The 18,208-nt window shown below is 37.3% G+C and overlaps 1 protein-coding gene across 5 annotated transcripts in view; it reads left to right on the top strand.

The window, feature by feature from the left end:
• The window catches only part of Gulp1 (GULP PTB domain containing engulfment adaptor 1), a 263,083-nt gene that overhangs the window by 154,766 nt on the left and 90,109 nt on the right, over positions 1 to 18,208 (top strand). For all 5 annotated transcript variants that reach the window (XM_076931951.1, XM_076931950.1, XM_076931953.1 and 2 more), the window contains one exon: positions 3,381 to 3,442. In XM_076931951.1, the coding sequence (XP_076788066.1) occupies positions 3,381 to 3,442 (62 nt within the window). The remainder of the gene's footprint in view (positions 1 to 3,380; positions 3,443 to 18,208) is intronic.

Raw genomic sequence — 18,208 nt, 5'->3', positions numbered from 1 at the left:
ACTGTAAACTTTAAAAGACACATGTTATATCTTTTCTCTATAAACATAGGCAAATCAAAAATTTTCAAACTCTCGGTTGAACTACCGACTGTAGCCAATGGAATATTAGCCGTTTAACTACGTTTTTAAGCCTCTTTTGTAATATTAGAGTATAACCATATTTTTGAGAAACAAAACCAATCTTTAACAATGTAAGCAATCTATTTTCTCTAAAATCAACACCAAGTAGATTACCTTTATGCTATAAAGTTTTGCTGCCACAAAACAAAGTGTAAAATTTAATGGAAAACTTGTAGCATTATATAACTCAGGCTGCTGGCGGGTGTGCCGTGAGGACAAGGCAACCAAGTAACACTCAATAGCTGTAAACAACGGCAGCACTGCAGAATTTGAATGTACTGGCATGGGAACAGGCCAAGATCTAACTATGGCCCTTAGTGGTATACTTATCCCCAAATCGAACATCTGTATCAGGAGAATCAGAGCCGTCATCTTGCAATCTAGCTTCATTCTTCACAATCTGCACCAGCCGCGTAGGGACCCAAATTGGATTGTCTTCACCTGTGGAATAGGCACAAACAGCTCCCCTCCCCGGGCCGCAACAGGCTCTTAGCCAGTCTTGTAGCCTCTTGTTCCTATGAGGGACAATGGCTGCATGGCATTCAGCTGTGGCATTTTCAAAGATCATCTGTTCTATCACTGGCATTGCTTGCTCTGGTTCCCCAAAGATTCTGCCATAAAGGAGGGTCCTTTTGTCCTCCACTCTCGCTCCACCAACCAGTGGAAGGTCCTTAACCTTAACAGGCTCTGCAGTAGCCCTTGTTTCTTTTGAGTACTCTTTTCTTTCTCCAGGTTCTTTGGCCTTATCTGTTTCTCCAGGCTTTTTGGCCTGATACCAGGCTCTTTGGCCTGATCTCCAGGCTCCTTGGCCTGATGCTGGCTAACACGCTCTGTTTCTGGTATGCTAGGGTGGCCCTCTCCTGAAACCTCTTGACTTGCACTAATAGCTGAAAGCAAGAGCAACGCAAGCAAGAGGCTAGCTAGTGGAGCGGCGGCGGTGAGTGAAAGTCCGCTCGCAATGAAGGCTTACACCCCAGGCATATCTCTCAGAGACGTACCTCGTTCCTGTAGTTTTTTAACCCACTCCAAAACTTGGGGGGTCTCTGCTGCGCCTTGAAATTCCCGGGTTTTCAGTGCCATATGTTCTGAGCCCTTCCGTGTCCCCTTTGCCCGCGAAAAAGACACGTGAGGCAGTGTTCAGGTGGTTACCACAGCGAGGCTTTATTCTTGTATAAGCAGAAGCGGAAAGACGGAAAGCCCGGAAAAGGCACTGCTTATATACACCCTAGAGTGACGTGTTCACTTCTGATTGACTGTTCACTCATTACCCATAATAAGCCCCGGGATGGGCAGTGACTTTGGCACGCTTTTTGCCTTTTGCACCTGCGCAGTCAGTTGTTTACTAGTGGGACAACAGGATGCCCGCGCCATCTTGTAATGGTGAATGCTGTCATGCTCACGCGGCTCCCAACAGTTCCCAGCACTTATGAGGCAAAAGCTAGTGGATCTCTGATTGTCTAAGGCCAGCTTGGTCTATATAGTGAATTCCAGGCCATCCAGAACTATATAGTAAGATCTTATATTAGAAAAACAAAACAAAATATCATATTTTTAACTCTGTTGCATTTGTCATATAGATTCTAATTTTAAGGTCCTCTGAGGAGTAATATACACATAAAACTACTTCTCTAATAAAATAAAATATATTCAAATATTTAAAAGTCTTACTCCAAAATAAATGCAATCTCAAAACAAACAAACAAACAAACAAAAAAACAAACAAAAAAGAATGAATTAGCCTTTTGTAAACTTTGGCTTGTTTCTCCCCTTATACATTAATCAGACTATTTGGGAATTTTTTATATAATATGTATACACAAATAAAGTACAACATTGACTGAAATACAGTTGATACAAATGTAAGTAACACCCAATACACATTAGTGTTAAAATCTATCTTTGTACATATGTACATGTTTTTGGGTGTGCAGGCATACCTGTGCACATGGATAAGTGTGGAATAGATGTTGATGTTGGTGGTCTCCATCTGTGACTAGCCATGTCATTCTTTGAGTCATGCTCTTTCACTGAATCCTGAGTGCATTGCTTTAGCTAGGTGAGTTTGCCAGTGGGATCCAAGGCTCCTCATGCCTCTGCTTCCTCAATACTGAGATATAAAGTACTGCACAAAGCTGCTACATGGAAAAGACAGATCTGAACAGCTCCTCATGCTTGCTATGAGAGCATTTTGGTCATGCTAACTCCTGAGTCAACTTTCTAGCCCTGCAACCTATCTTTTTTGGAATTATTTTATTTCTAATATTTTATTATGTAGCCTCCTGAGGCCACAGACCAACAGGGTTCTCCTGAAAGGGGGGCTGGAAATGAAGAAAAGGACAGAGGGCGAGAGAAAGATGAAGCCAAGACAAAGTTCTCTGATCAAGGCTCGAAGTTTAATGTTCAGCTCTTAATTTAAAGGGAAAGCCCCACCGAACCCCTTCTTGTTTTAGCCAGAGATGTGTGGGGGAAGCCATCCTTAGTCACAGTTGGAAATGTCTCAAGGCAAGCTAAGCAGGCAGTTTATAAGTTCGCAATGTGGGTAACTCCACCTGGGTCCTATTATTTGGTCTATTGTGGTATACAAAGTCTTTCAGGCCTGCTTAAAGCTCGGGGGAGGGCACATTATTACATGTATCTGCCGTTTCCAATTACTACAATTAAGAATATTTATTTTCAACACTTCTGATAGTAGATCTTCAGCTAGTGCTTTCATAAATTTGAAATAGAGATTATCCTGAGAGTCCATTGCATCTGATGAACATAATCAGCTTCAGCAAGCGCAGTCTCTCCCTTGATGTATTTTTCCCTTTAGATTATACAAAGCTTGTTGCTCAAGTTATCATAACTATAAAAGAACAGAATATTTTATTATCTGGCAATTATTCAATATATTTGGCATCTATGAAAACAGTAAACACAAAATAAAACTTGTCTTAATTTGCACAATTGTACTGCTTATAGCTCACTGCTGATCTTATGAAGTAAGTACCACGGGAAGTAATGTGTGTGTAAGAGGACAGTTAGTTTGTGGTTAGCCTTGGCTACATACTGGCATCCCACAAAATTAACAGACAAATTTTATAATAAGAAAAGAATAAGTTACTTAATCATTTCAGTTATAATATCTTACTTTCTTAAATTAAGAAAGGTTCAGGAAACTAGACTGTGTTCCTAGCAGGACTCCCTTCAGGTGGGAATGTATGTGTATGGCATCATAGAAATTTGTGGTTTAATCCAATACTGCATTTTCTCTGTTACAGACAAAACATGGATGCATACGCCTGAAGCTTTATCAAAACATTACATTCCCTATAATGCAAAGGTAAAATAGTTATTGGGATATTATTTCATTCGATATTGTTATATGTTATATTGAAATAATTGTGCTAATTTAAAAATATGCATTGACATGTCCTGGCAAAAAGTATTTGAAGCTAAATTAATATGACTGAAATGAGTAATATAATATATATGAGTATTTTAGAATTTATATATATATATATATATATATATATATATATATATATATATATACACAAATATATACACAATGTAGAAAATTAGGCAATTGGTATATTATTAATTTCCTTATAAAATTGATATGGAAGTTGATTGTCACTGCTTATCATGCAAAGTTAATGAATCAAAGGAAATTTTCATTACCTATCATACCAAATAGTTATCATAAATGGCATGTGATTATATGTATGTACACACAGAGAGAGCTATTAATATTTTGAGCTGAACAGTCAGACATTGATAGTCATTGTACAAGTCTATCCTTTAGGCAGAACCAAGCACTATTTAACTTTGAATAAAATGGATCACATTGAAACACTTGTTTGTCAAGTGTTGGGAGGCTCTATTCTAGCTAGAAATATCTTTCACAATGTTTATGTGACAAGGTAGATCTGTATGTAGACAGTGTTAAGTTCCTTGTGCTATACAAGATTCGTAGCTAAAAAATAACTGACACTAAAAAAGCTACAGAACACTTTCCCACACAGAGGCCACCAACGTTATGTAAGGCTTCAAGAATAGTGCTTAACACACAAGCTGTTTAATAAACGAGAGACTCAATAGGTGAATACTGCTTTTGTTCTTCATGCAGCTTATTATGGAAAAACAGGTTGCTTTTGTCTGATTTAATTTGATGTAATTTGTGATGATATATATCATATGTGCATCAGATAGCATTACAGTGATCTGAAGAGCATTCTGTTCCCTCCTTTGTAGCACTTGGTTGTCTTGGGCCAATTTTAAAGATGTGTTCTCTTCTTGTTCAACTCTATGCGCTATGAAAAGTGAGCCTTTGTTCACAGGAGTTGGTACAGTACAGCATGGAAGATCACAGATTATAAAACTAAACTGCCATGGGGTATATCCTAAGTAACAATTTTAGTTGTGCTGAACTTTTCTGTATCTGAACTGAGCATTCAAATATAAGGAAGTCAATGATAACAATTTCTTCTTTGAGTTATTTGAGATATAACGAAGGTGGATGAAGTTTGAAACAACATATGACATAACTACCCAGTTGATATTGGCAACCATTAACACTTTTTTTCCCATAGAGCTTATCAAACAAAGTGACTTCATAAGTTTTTTTTTTTTTTTTTTATAAATGATTGGTGTGTTAGTGTATGACATTATTACTCATGTATATTTCATTAAATTTATAGTATTGGTGTGTTTTTGCATGTCTTCTGTTAGTAGGGATATATATTGATGGTCTTGTATACTGACTAACAATATTATCATCACCTTATAAGTTAGAATGTTAGAAAGTTATAAGTTGTAAGTTAGATGGTGAAACACTGCATACTTTGTCTATTGTCACAAAGACAGTAAGACGGAGACAACTAGAAAGCTGAGGTCCCTTTGGCTTTAAAGTTCTGTGTTTTTAAAAACTGAATGTGATAATAGCAGGTTATGAATTTGTTATTTAAATGTCTATTATGTATAAAGCACTGTTGACTAAGGTGTTACTGAAGGTTGGTGTATTCCAGAGCTTTCTAGATGCCTCCTATGTGTATGGTGTCTATTATCATGATGAAGGACAATAGCTGGCATAAAGGCCACAACATGTCTTTGTTTGGTTTCTATTGCTGTGATCAAACACTGACCAAAACAATTTGGGAAGGAAAGGGATTATTTGTCTAAAAGCCCATTATCAGGAAAAGCCAAGACAGTAACGCAGAAGCAAGAGACCATTGAAGGAATACTGGCTTGTTTCCTGTTCTCTGTTGCCTTCTTATACTACTTAGAATCACGTGACTAGAGCTGGCACTGCCCACACTGGGCTGAACCCTCCCATAGGCCAATCTGTTGGAGGAGACTCTTCTGATATACTCTTCCCAGGTGTCTGTAGTTTATGCTAAGTTGGCTAAAACTAACCAGCACTTACTTCTTTGCCATTCACATGACACGTTTGAAAAGTTGTAGAGATTCAGAGAACAGTGAGTCACCCCTATGAGGTAGGATTCCCAAACCTAAGAAGACACAGGCTATCATTTCCATACATTAGGTTTGACAGAGGGTTTTTAGGGTAAGCAGTTAGCAAGGTATGACCTATGCAATGGATATGACCTCTAGCCCAAATACTAAAAGTGATAAAAATAATATATCAAAGATCTCTCAGCAAAGTTGGATCAACAGGACTGTGTTGGCTATTTATGTCAATTTGACACAAGCTAGAGTATTTTGAGAAGAGGGACTTTCAGTTGAGAAAATGGCTCTATAAAACTGGCCTATAGGTAAGTTTACTGGGAATGTTCTTATTAATAATTGATGTAGGATAACCCACCCAATGTTAGTGTCAACTCTAGTTCCCTGAGTGTATAAGAAAGCAGAGTATTCAGGCTAAGAATTTCGTTACGGCTTTTGTTTCATTTCCTGTCTTTGGGTTGCTGACTCAAGTTTCTTCTCTGACTTCCTACAGTGATGGAATGTGGCCAGAAAGTTGTAAGGTGGGTTAAATCTATTGATAGTAGGCATTAAGCACTCCTACAAAATAATTCCATCACAGTTTCTATATTAGAATTTGACTAAATATTATAATGGCACCATTACTTGGTGAATTTACACATAGGACTGCTGGTCATCAGTCTAGTGACAGACAAAACTAAAACAGAAAACTAAGAATGCGTTTGAACGTCAGAACATCTAGTTTAAGTCATAAACTAAATATAGAAGATTTTAACAATCTCTGCCATGACATGAATGTTGATCTTTATCACTAGAATGAAAACTCATTAGAACTCTTAGGAATTTGTCCATGAGGATTGGTAATAAGTTTACCGAATGGTGGAAAATTCATATGTAATATAAATAAGATAAACATCAGACAAATACTGGATACAGTTGGTATATGGAAAACAGGAATATGCCTACTTTCAGATTGGACAAAAGAGAAGGTTGTCTGTAAGAAGTTTGACAATACCAACCAACCAGAGCTCCCCAGGGTCTAAACCACCAGCCTGGGAGCACATAGGGAGGGACCCATGACTCCAGCTGTATATGTAGGGGAGCATGGCCTCGTTGGGCATAGGTGGGAGAGGAGATCTTTGGTTGAATGAAGGCTGGACACAGAGTAGGGGCGGGGAATTCAAGGGTGGGGAGGTGGGAGTGGGGGATACAGGGGGCACACCCTCATAGAAGCAGGAGGAAGGGGGGTGGGATAAGGGGTTCCTGGGTGGTGGGGGGAATGGGGTAAGGGGATAAAATCTGAAATGTAAATATAATATCCAATAAAAAAAGGAAAAAAATAAAAATAAAAGAAGTTTGCCATCACTTCACTTTTGGCTTGTGTTGGTTTAAGATTAAGAAGACAAGATTGACAGAGCTGTTTAAGAGTGGTAGTTGTCCCCTCTAAAAACCTGTGGTGCCATTTAATTGAGATGTCTTCAAACACTGTTTTTTTTTTTTTTTTTTTTTTTTTTTGCTTGAATATTATTGTCCCTTTCATTTCTTTTTAGGAATTCATGTTAATTCCACATTCTCTCATTTTATAGAGTATTAATTATAAAATATTGTCTTGATCTTTATATTGAAACCATGTTGAATCTACGGGGGCTGGGATATAAAATATTTGGTTTAGTATGTATCAGTCTCTGTAAGGTTCATTAGTTTTGATATTTTCTTTATGTGTAGTGACATTAGTACTAGTTCCCTGGGAATTTATCATATATTCTTCTGTACTCTGTAACCGTGCATTTAATCTACAGATTATAACTGAAGGGGGACAATGGGTCATGAAATCAGTGTAGTGGAGATCACCGGAAGCCTGCATTTAGAGACAGAATAAAATATAAAAAGGAAAGAAACTTCCAGAGTCTATGTGGCAAATGTGTATTCACTCTGCAGATTCATGGTCCGCAGTCAAAGAATTTATAAGTCACTACTTTTCTATTATAACCTGTAACCTGCCTTTCAACAGACGAAACAACCAGATTTAACTCTTGTAAAAGTGAAAAATTGCCCATGTAAGCAATTGCCATTTTCAGAGGCAACTTCTGTCTCTACAGTCTTAGCTAACCTGAAACAACAGAGATCGGCATGCTGCCTGCCTCTGTTTCCCGGGTATTGAAGGTATGTGCTGTTAGAAACAGATACTGGCATACTTACAGTAGAAGAGATGGTTAACAAGTTTAATCCCATGCCCCATTGAATGTAGCCTCTTACCATCATTCTTCACATATTCATGGAACTACTGAGCGGTGAGATTGTACAAATAATGAAGGGGATCAATAAGATCTTACAACCTAGTTGTGTTGTTTACTCATTTCTTTCTTCCTGGCTCCCGCTCTTCTACCTTCTTTTCTTTTTGTTGTTGTTTTATGAAATAGGTCCTCATTCTTACTGTGCTGGACTCAAACTTGTAACCGTTGTTTTAGGCTCATTAGTGCATGAGATTACATGTGTGCCTGATTTCTGAGATAAACTTTTAACTAAACTTGACCATACAGAGGTAAAATGTATTCACTGAATGTAGGCCAGATGTGATTGCTACTTGAATCACACTAGAGACTGAAGAATCTCTGCAGAGTCTGAATTTATTTTGAAAATAAGGCTGACAGGATTTAAAGATGGATTTTATATTCACCCCCGTTGCTATAATTAGAACATTAAAGCAAAAACTTTCAAAGATATCACTCGTAAGGAAGCTGCATTTTCATGCTCTCCCACTTCTGACAGGAATGTTATGATGTCTTTTCTATGAAGGTGAAATACTGACAGATTTTTTATTTTAATCAGTTTATTATTCTATTCATGTAAGAGTGATTTTCTACATGAAGACTTGTGACAATTGTTTCATACAGAACATTTATTAAATAGTTCATTTTAAAATGTATAACTCCTCTAGAAGGTTGATTTCTTGATCCTTTGATGAAGTGTTTAGATTTAGGATATGGTAAAAGGGGACTGGAGTTGTAGTTTAGTATTGGAACACTTGCATAATGTATGAAAAGTGTTAGAGTCATTCCCCGGGAATTATATACCCATGTCCTCATATATAGAACATGTGCAAATTATATGTATAATACAAGTAATATTTAATAGAATGTAATGTAATATGTGAAGCAATGGATTCTTAAGGACATTGTCAGGTTACTCGATGTTTTAGACATTCTTTTGTTGTAGACTCTGAAAATAAGCAAACACAAACAGAAACACAGACTTTGACCTTAAAACTTGTGTCTTTTCTGATGAAAAAGAACTGTCAGAAAAAGAGAAAGAATTCTGGATAAGAACTATATAGGCGATGAGAAACAGTATGAAAATCAAATGTCAAAGAAAGATTTAACAAGGAGATTACATCAGATGACACTGTTTTCTAGTGATGTTGGCTTTTCCTACAGGAAAAAAATGAAATGTGTGCTGTTACCCTCTAGGTGTGCCTAGAGGATTGATGGCTCTCCGAGCTGGGTGACTTCTAGTTAGCCTTTCCTCCTCGTAATCAGATGTCAAAATATTTATGATCTATAAACTCTTATTTGGTTTCAAGGACAAACATAAATGAGAAGAGAACAAAACCAAACATTTTATATATATATATATATATATATATATATATATATATATATATATATATATAGAGAGAGAGAGAGAGAGAGAGAGAGAGAGAGAGAGAAGGGAAATATGATTCAACTCTGTGGGTCCTCTAAAAGCAACAGATAAGTTACATTTCTTTAATACATTTCTTAAACATGTAATACATTTCTGAGCACACACAAAATAGTATAGAATTCTAAATTTTTAAGACATTTTAGTGTACTTTTATAATTCCCATAAACTGACCAAGTTTTTTAGTTGTGGTACAAGGAGAATGTAAAAAAAATATGTAAAAATTAGACTGCAAAGCTCAGAAGTACTTTTTATAATCAATTTCACTTATTCAACTATATTTTTTATTAAAATCTGGGAACAGATAATAAAAGTCAACTCTGTAAAAAGACTTCTGAAACAGTTATCTGGAATCTTAGACTTGGTCATCAGTGATGCTGGTACATACAGCATGTTCATTCAAACATTTGAAGATGCACAGATGATTATGTAAGTTAAATGTTAGCTCAGTTTATCCAATAGTAAAGTTTATATTCTGCAATAATTCTAGGCAATTCTGTTTCTGTAGCTGTATATCATGGTTTTTGTGTGTAACATAGTAGAGACACTATTACATATTTAAAAGAATGCAGAAATCTCTGTGATGCTATTTTCTCATTCTTCCTTTTAGTGGTAAGGTAAAAAATGTTTTAATAGTAAATATTGTGAAAATAAATAGGCAAATTATAATATACTTGGAAGTTTGCTATTCATAATGTGGTTTTTGTGTACTTATAAGATGAAAAGATAAATCCAGAAAGAGAAATGGTAGTGGACTATGTATCTTTTCAGTTCTTCAGATAAGTTGTACAATCAGTTGAATTTCTGAAAATTCATCTCTTTTAAAGAGGCTATTTAGTTCCTCACCAAGTTTTCTCACATTGCTGAAATTATTAGTGAACACAATTTTAAAGCTTAATTACTATACACTATTCTATTTGCCTCTGAAATTTCTCTAAGAAGTATCCCAAAGCTACTAGAAACTGAAGCAGAAATGATGTATTTTATGTCGATTATTCACTGCAACAGTTCACTGTGGCATTTCTTTATTTGGTATATAAAGATAATACACATGTTACGTATCCAAAGGTATTGTGTTAGTTCCTCCATTTCTATCATTTTCTTGATAAAGTTACTTGAAGCTCAGAGAATTTAAGTAATTTCCCCAAGCTGACAAAGGAAAATAATATAGAGTTGGATGTGAAAGCAAAGTCTCCTGTCTGAAAGAATAAAAAAGGAAGGAAAGGAGAGGAACCGAGGATGAGTGCTCGTAGGTATGGTAGAGACGATCTTTTGTAAATATGTGGGAGAGCATCGCCAGAAACAGAGACATCTGGGAGAGTTCAGAGTGTACATGACCAGACTGAACTGTGCTATGTGGGGAGAGAAGGAGGTGAAGAGAGAGAGGAGAGAGGGGAACCAGGTACAGCAGCCAGTGGGCTCAAAGGTACAAGAGGAGGCAACTAAAATGGTCGGATTACAAATGAAAGGACAATCTAGGACCCTGGGCTGGAGAGTTCAGTGTAGGGGGCTGGGTATGCCATCTGGGAGAACCCTGTACAGGTAGTGATTGTGGGATGCAGAGAGAACCTAGTAACCAAGTCCACTCCAACATGTTACATAGGTACCTCAGCCATTTGTCCTGCTTTTGAAACCTAACTCTATCCATTATCTATTTTTCTTTCCATTGCATTAGACTATCACAGCATCAGAAAGATTAACCTACTTATCTGGGAGATTATGTTGCCCCAAAACAAAATAGAATACTGCATCTGTGTCTGCTTTTCAGGCTATCACATGAGTCACCCTGACCTGACTGTTAACTGATGCTTTGGGGCATATCATTTAAGACTAGCCAGTTATGAGTGTTGCTATAGAGTAAATGAAATGTATCTAATGATTTGCCTCTCTAGCCAGGAGGCCACAATCCATAGGCTTCATTTTCTTTCCTTTACTCTGCTTTTACTCAGTATATTTACTAACAATATCTCTCTGTAAAAATGGCTCTGTGTGACTTATGGTTCTACAGAATTCTATAAAAGCACCTAGTTATTACAGGGATTTTATGAAGGTTGAATATGTCTATCATTTTGTGAAAGAACAGGAAAACTTGTTCATGGACAAATTATAATTTTGAAAATAGCACAGACTGATGTGATCCTTAAAGGATCAAGCAGTAGAATTCTGAAGCTTGAGCTGTGAATTCAAGGGACTGAGCAGAAAATAAAACAGAAAGATTTGAGAAAGGTCAAAGACATTCAAAGCTTTTATCAAGACTGTTTCAGAAGTGGCTTTGATGAGTGGCTAAAATCAGCTCATGCTGCATCAAAAACCTAGGAAGGAGGTGAACATTTCTTTGAAAGAAAAATCCAGGAGAAATGAGAAGTAAAGATAAAGGAGTTACCACTGAAGGTAAAATTATGGCAGAAAACACGTGGGCTAAACAATGATATAAATTAATCAGAGAACCAACATACTTACTGGATTCTATGGCCTCATTTTAACTGCAGTCTACTTCCATACCCATGATTCTGCATCTTTGGATTCAGTCAACAGAGAAAGGAAAGTATTTGGAGGAAAACTGTACTAATACAGATTATTTGTCTTATAATTGTTCATCAAACAGCACAAAATACCAAATGTTGGTATAGTGGTTAGATTGTGTTAGGATCTAGGTGTTCTAATGGATGTATGTGTGGTATACATGTGACATTTTACCTGCCTGAAGGACTCGAGTGATAGCTACACTTATCTGTGGCCTACCCCCTCATAAACACTATGGGACAGCTGCACCGATAAGGAAGACAGTTGGGGCAAGTGGCCTCCAGCTTCTCCTTGTTGTTCTCCTTTCAAGGCATGAGATGAGGCAGTGACCAGCTCATCCAGGCACAACATAGCTCTTAGCAGACATGCCATGGTCCCAGTTGATGGTCCTCTGAAGATGTTCTACAGAAATTTTAAGAAAATAATCTTTTATCTCTTAGGCATTATGCAGATAAATACATATATTTTAAATCATACTAAAGCTATGTTTTCTCTCTTTTTCAATGGCATAAACTATGGGAAACCTTGTGTCCCAAACAGTTTTGCATCTATTTTACATTTAAAAAGAATCTGTGTTCTATTTTTTTTTTTTTTTTTTCAGTTTCCAGGGAATGTTTAGTATCAAATCAAAGAAGTAAAAGTGGTCTCCATGTCAGTCTTGGTGTGCACTGGATAGTATCAGACAACCAACCCCCTTTGCCCAGTTGAAATATCAAAACAGAAAAAATGAAATCACTGATGAATGAAAGACCCAATGTATGCTCTGCAGCCTCGGTCTGAGAAACAGTGTCTCAGAGTGTTGTGTTTTATGAAAATAAAGGAGAATGAGAATATGATCGGTGTAGGTGGCTTAAGGTGTGGGGGAATGGGGTGCCTCTGAGGGCCCATGCTGAGGCATCCCTTCCCCCTGAGGGACCAGCCTCACCATGGTATAGTATAGAATAGAGTTTATTCAGGACGTGGGGAGGGGAGTTGAGGGGGTAGTAGAAACAAAGAAAGACAGAGAGAGAGAGAGAGAGAGAGAGAGAGAGACAGAGAGAGAGAGACAGAGACAGAGACAGAGACAGAGAGAGGGAGGGAGAGGAGAGGAGAGGAGGAGCAGACATAGGCCATGAGCACATGGGGAGAGGGGGGAAAAGAATTGGGGGAGAGAGAGTGAACAAGAGCACAAGAGAGAGGAGGGGGCAAGCAGAGGCTTTTACAATGAGTCAGGCACACCTGGCTATTGCCAGGTAACCATGGGGTGGAGCCTAGACTAAATGCCAGACGAGGCACAGAGAATAAAGTGCAATTTACACTCATGTGTAATTGTGCTATGAATCAGCCATTTACACTCGTAAGTCAACCCTGGGTTATATTTTCTAAGACTAATAATGTTGTGCCAGAATATGATGCATGATAATGATTAAGATATAGGCATTAACGAAAAATACAGAAGTATTAAAATTAGCATATTGCTTTTAATTCTACCAGGCAGAAATGACCTAGGGTTAACTTTTAGCTAAAGTATTTCAAGAAATTCATTCTATACAAATGTGCAACTGTGGGTATATAAATCAGAAATGACTTAAGCATAGGTGAATAACTTTTAGCAGTAACCTTGTGAGCACATTTTAATCACCTCATTAGCCCTGCAAAGAGCAACAAGAACAAGACTGTTAATATTTGAACAACTCGATTGCAACTTTAAAAAAAATGTCAATAGGAAAATAATGCTGAGGTTGAGTGGACAGGTAGAAAAAAATAGCTGTATAGGATAAATTCTAATAGACATGTTATTTGAAAATAAAAGCATTTGACTTGAATTCTCTGATGAAAAATAAATCAAAGTGAATCAAGTTACTAAATTCCAGGTATGTGTCTCTTTGTCTGAATGGATATTAGTTCAAGGAAAGCTGCTGGGGGAAACTCTGAGACCTCAGCTCCTGGCCAGCTTCTCTCAGAGTGTGCACATGCAGATGAGGAGCAGTCAGGAAGAAGGAGTCAACAGTCCTCTTTTCTCTGCTCGCTTTTCTTTCCTTGTCAGGATTCACTAAACTGCATTTAGTTTTGAAAGCATAATTGCTAAATGCCTTCATCTCAATTTCATATTGGAATGACTCTTGTTCACCTTTTCTCCTCTGTGCCCGAGGCTTTGATTAATTTTTTTTTCCTCAAAAAACTTTCGTAAAAAAGACTCAGTGAATGCAAGGTTCCGTGGAATATTTTCTATTTCAGAACATCTGCCTGACACTTGTCTTTCTGGATCTTTCTTCCCCTAAGAACATTAGTCTCTAATAAGCAGTCTTTCTTTCTTTTCTTGAGAGAAAAAAAAATCTAACTTTTCAGTTTTCCCTCTCTCCTCCATTGATGGTGACTCACATTTTCTTTAGAAACACCTACCTGAGACTTCATTGTTAACTTTTAACAACATAATGGCTTTGTTTAGTGTTGAGTGTTCTATGTCACTTTGTTTACTGGTATACAGTATACATTTTTTTAAATTGAAAGTTGTTTTTTTTTTTACACTGTCTATCTTTTTAAAAAGATGGACATCTCCTTTTCTTTACTCCAGCCCTTCCTTGCTACCTTTTCTTTATCTTTCCTAAGCCACACCCCCTCGAGTTGATAGATTATTTTTCTTTCCTTATTACTCCTATATGCTATAAATATAATCTGCTGAGTCTGGTTTTGTTTTGTGTTTACGATTGCAAGGCTGATCACTCTACATCTGATAACCAATAAGGGTGCCCATCTTTTTTTCAATTGCAAATAACTTCTGTTTTCATGATACAGAGAATTCATTGGATTTTTCAAGTTTTCCTTGGCTCTTTTCCAGTTGTTTTTGCTGACAACTAGGTCTATCCTCCCAAATAGGGTAGATCTTTATTCTGTTCCCACTGGATGCTCTCACACTCACCCGAGGCTTAGCTTACTTCCGTCTCCTTATGGCTTTGTCCCCTAGACTTTGTTTCTGAATTCAAGCCTCATGTATTCTTCCTGCAGGTACACTATTAGTAAAAGACCTATTGCCTAATGGTGTTCTAAGTCAGGTTTCTGATAACTTTCAGTAAATTTATTCTCTTCTATCTAGCAGAGCCGCTTCAGGGCATACTTGGCTTCCTGAATTGTTTACATAAGTGAGAAAATGAGTCACCGTTTGAAAGACGGTTTTCCTTGGAGCTCAACTGCCATCATCAGCACGACCTTCCTATTGAAGTTCTCCTTGAGATGCCTTTCTTCTCATGAGTCCAGGCAGTGTCAGATTCAGACTGTCACAAGTATCAGGCCCACTGGTCCAAATGTAGTCTTACTAGCTCTAGTGAGCATGCCCTACATAGATCAATATCTATGGAGGGATGATGGATTCACTGATTCAGCCCATGTCACAATGTCCTAGATTATGTACAGTAATTCTATAAGAAAGCCGTGTCTTTCAAGGAAAAACAAACTTCTGCTGGAAAAAGGTAACAAGACAACGACTACAGGTACAGGGATCACAAACACTCTATTTCACCAAGATAGGCTTTGCCCTGTCTTCTGCTTTATCACTATCCATACATCGTATATCTGAGAATCACAACAGCCAGATGTAGGATGGCGCACCTCAAAATGTTTATGGTGAAATAATAGATTTTCATGTTTTATTTTTACGGAAGAGACTTTCATGGAGACCATTTTTTCAGAAATCAATACTTTTCAGAAATCCTACAGAAACTAGAAAACATATTTCTTGTTAAAATGCCTTGAGAATTTAGTCATGGTAAGTGTTGATGCTTCTATCTGTCTTGCTGGCAGCAGGTTGGCAGTTCATGTTATCAATAGTCTGCTGATCATGCATGTCATGCACTTGTGAGGCCATGCTCATCTCTTGCACAATAGGCTGATACAATAAATTCTATAATTAATAGGCTGTACAATAAATTCTATGATAAATAGCCTGATACAATAAATTTCATGATATAGTTATATCTCTTCTTTTTTTCAAGGTCTTATGTTCTCCAATCCAGGAATAGTCTATTAATAAGGAAATTTAATCCTTCTACATCCTGATGGTAGAGTTGTATTTCTGTCATAACCTATCCCTCACTCATAGGAGTGGTCAATGTTTGCCTTCTCTGCTTTTTCAGGTATGTCCTTTTAAATACTTATTGTTTTCCCAATGTAGGCTGTTGTTTTGTCTCATCGTCTTTCTCATTATTGTCTTCAGAGACATTACATATATGTGAGCATGCCTAGACTCTGCTGCCTCAGTGTTCTGTGGGTTACTATTTCTTTCTCCTTGTTCACTTTAAAATCTCTTGTGTTTAAGCATCCTATCCTCGTTCTTAGAACTACATTCTGAAGATATCTGTATTTTTCATATAATTTATTCTTTTAGAAGTTCATACATCCATGTGTGATGTATCTTGATCATATCCATCACTCACATCTGTTCCAACAACCCACATGATTCCCAATCACATCTCCCTTCTATACTCTCATTTTCTATAATCTTTCATCAATTGATTATTTCTTTTTATTCCATTGAGTTCAATTAATGCCATCCTTATGTTCATGGGCATGAAGGTCGTCCACTGGGTCATTGGGAGTCCACCAGTTGCCACTGTCATTAGACCATTAGGTTCTGGCAGTTAGGATCAGATACTGATTGTCTTCCAATCTCAACCCCTGTGGAAAGGCTTATACCTTGATGGTTGGTGTTCACTGTTTCCTGGTCCACCCAAGAAAATGAGAAGGATAAGCCATACTAGACTATATTTGCATTGTAGTTCAATATTCAGTGCCTCTTTTATAATTTTTAAAAGAATAAATACATTTTAAATTTAAAAAGCTGGAAAATTTCAGCATGCAGTTATAAAAATGAGGATAGTAAGCTTAAGCACAAGAGATTGTGAACACTTTTTTTTTTTTTTTCAGAAACTCAGTTGGAAGTCAAGGGATGTTTTCTCCTGGCTAAGTGTGCCAAGGAGAAAAGAACTATAGTAAATTATAGACCATGGAAATTGAGCTAAGAAAGGAGACAGAATCTTGGTATGCTCAAAGTATATGTAAAGCTTCAAAAGAGTGTAAGAATAAGAAAGAAATTATGAGACAAAACAGAACAGCCTACTTTGAAAAACTAAAAATATTCAAAAAGGGTAAGGATATCAAAACAAAGAAGGCCAATCATTGGTCACCCCTACATGTGAAGACTGAACAACGATAAAAACACAGGGCTGCTGTCATGATGTAGAATGATTACATTTTCTCATGCACACTCTTCAGCCTTTCTAGACTACTGTGTTATCTCACATATGAACTGCATCCTAATTTAAATCTCAGCACACATTTCTAATACCCTAGACTCAGAAAGTAGAGTCCTTATCTCCTGTTTGAAAATATCCCAAGATAAGAAATAAGTAGGAGAGTCTAACACGCGCCTCCCGTGTCGCCCCACGCCCGTGGACGAAAAACACGAGAGACGCAATTCGTGTAGTTACTGCAAAACGAGGACTTTTTACTCTCTATCAGCAAACGTGGAAAACGCGGAAGGACGCGGAAGGGGCCTAGCTTAAAATACACCCTAGAGTGACGTATTCACTTCTGATTGGCTGTTCACTCACCACTCAATATTATGCCTCGGGATTGGCAGTGACTTTGGCAGGCTCTCTGCCTTTGCATCTGCGCAGTTAATTGTTTACTGCTGGGAAAACACGAGGCCAGCGCCATCTTGCAATGGAAACCACTGACCCCAGCTTCCTACAGGAGAGTAGGCCTGTGCTCTTTAAAGTTCAAAAGTAAAACCATCAGTGATGTCCACAAATGTGATAAAAGGTGATTCTGCTATCAGTACACCAGAACCAAGTCTGAGTCTACAAAAGCTCTGTTTTCATGGCTTTAGAATCTCAGCAAAACTAGTTGAAAGTGGGCTTTGTAATGCCACATAACTGTAGTACTTTATAAGGTTTAATTTACATATAAATTGAAAGTGGTACCTTCTTTTTAAGCATTTGGTACAATTACTATAACATCAGCACAGTTGCTATGACATGATTTTGTTTTTACTAAATATTGACTTTCTTTGTTTTCCGAACTTGATATAAAATTGCTGCTTATGAGAAAGGCTTCTACAATTTCATCCACTGCCACAATTACAGATGAAATTTTAGACTACAACAAGTACATTAGGAGATCAGTCCTTGGTTCTTTGCACATTTTAATAACAGAACCATTCTAAGATTCAGCTTTATGAAACAGTAGATGTAAACTGAGTAGACACACAGTCTCTTCTCCCTCTACACTCTCTTCTACACAGATTTTATCTGTGACAAAATTGCTCGCTAATGATGACAGGTGTGGCAGCTATAGCTAATTACTTCCTAGGAGATTTAGATTCAGAGAAGCGTAAATCACCCACCTCATTCTCTGCAGGATGAGATAAGAGATGGTACCCGAATAGAAGAGCATAGGAGCCATG

The sequence above is a fragment of the Arvicanthis niloticus genome, chromosome 3, assembly GCF_011762505.2.
Source record: "Arvicanthis niloticus isolate mArvNil1 chromosome 3, mArvNil1.pat.X, whole genome shotgun sequence".
Classification (NCBI taxonomy): domain Eukaryota; kingdom Metazoa; phylum Chordata; class Mammalia; order Rodentia; family Muridae; genus Arvicanthis; species Arvicanthis niloticus.
This window is presented reverse-complemented; position numbering and strand designations above follow the sequence as displayed.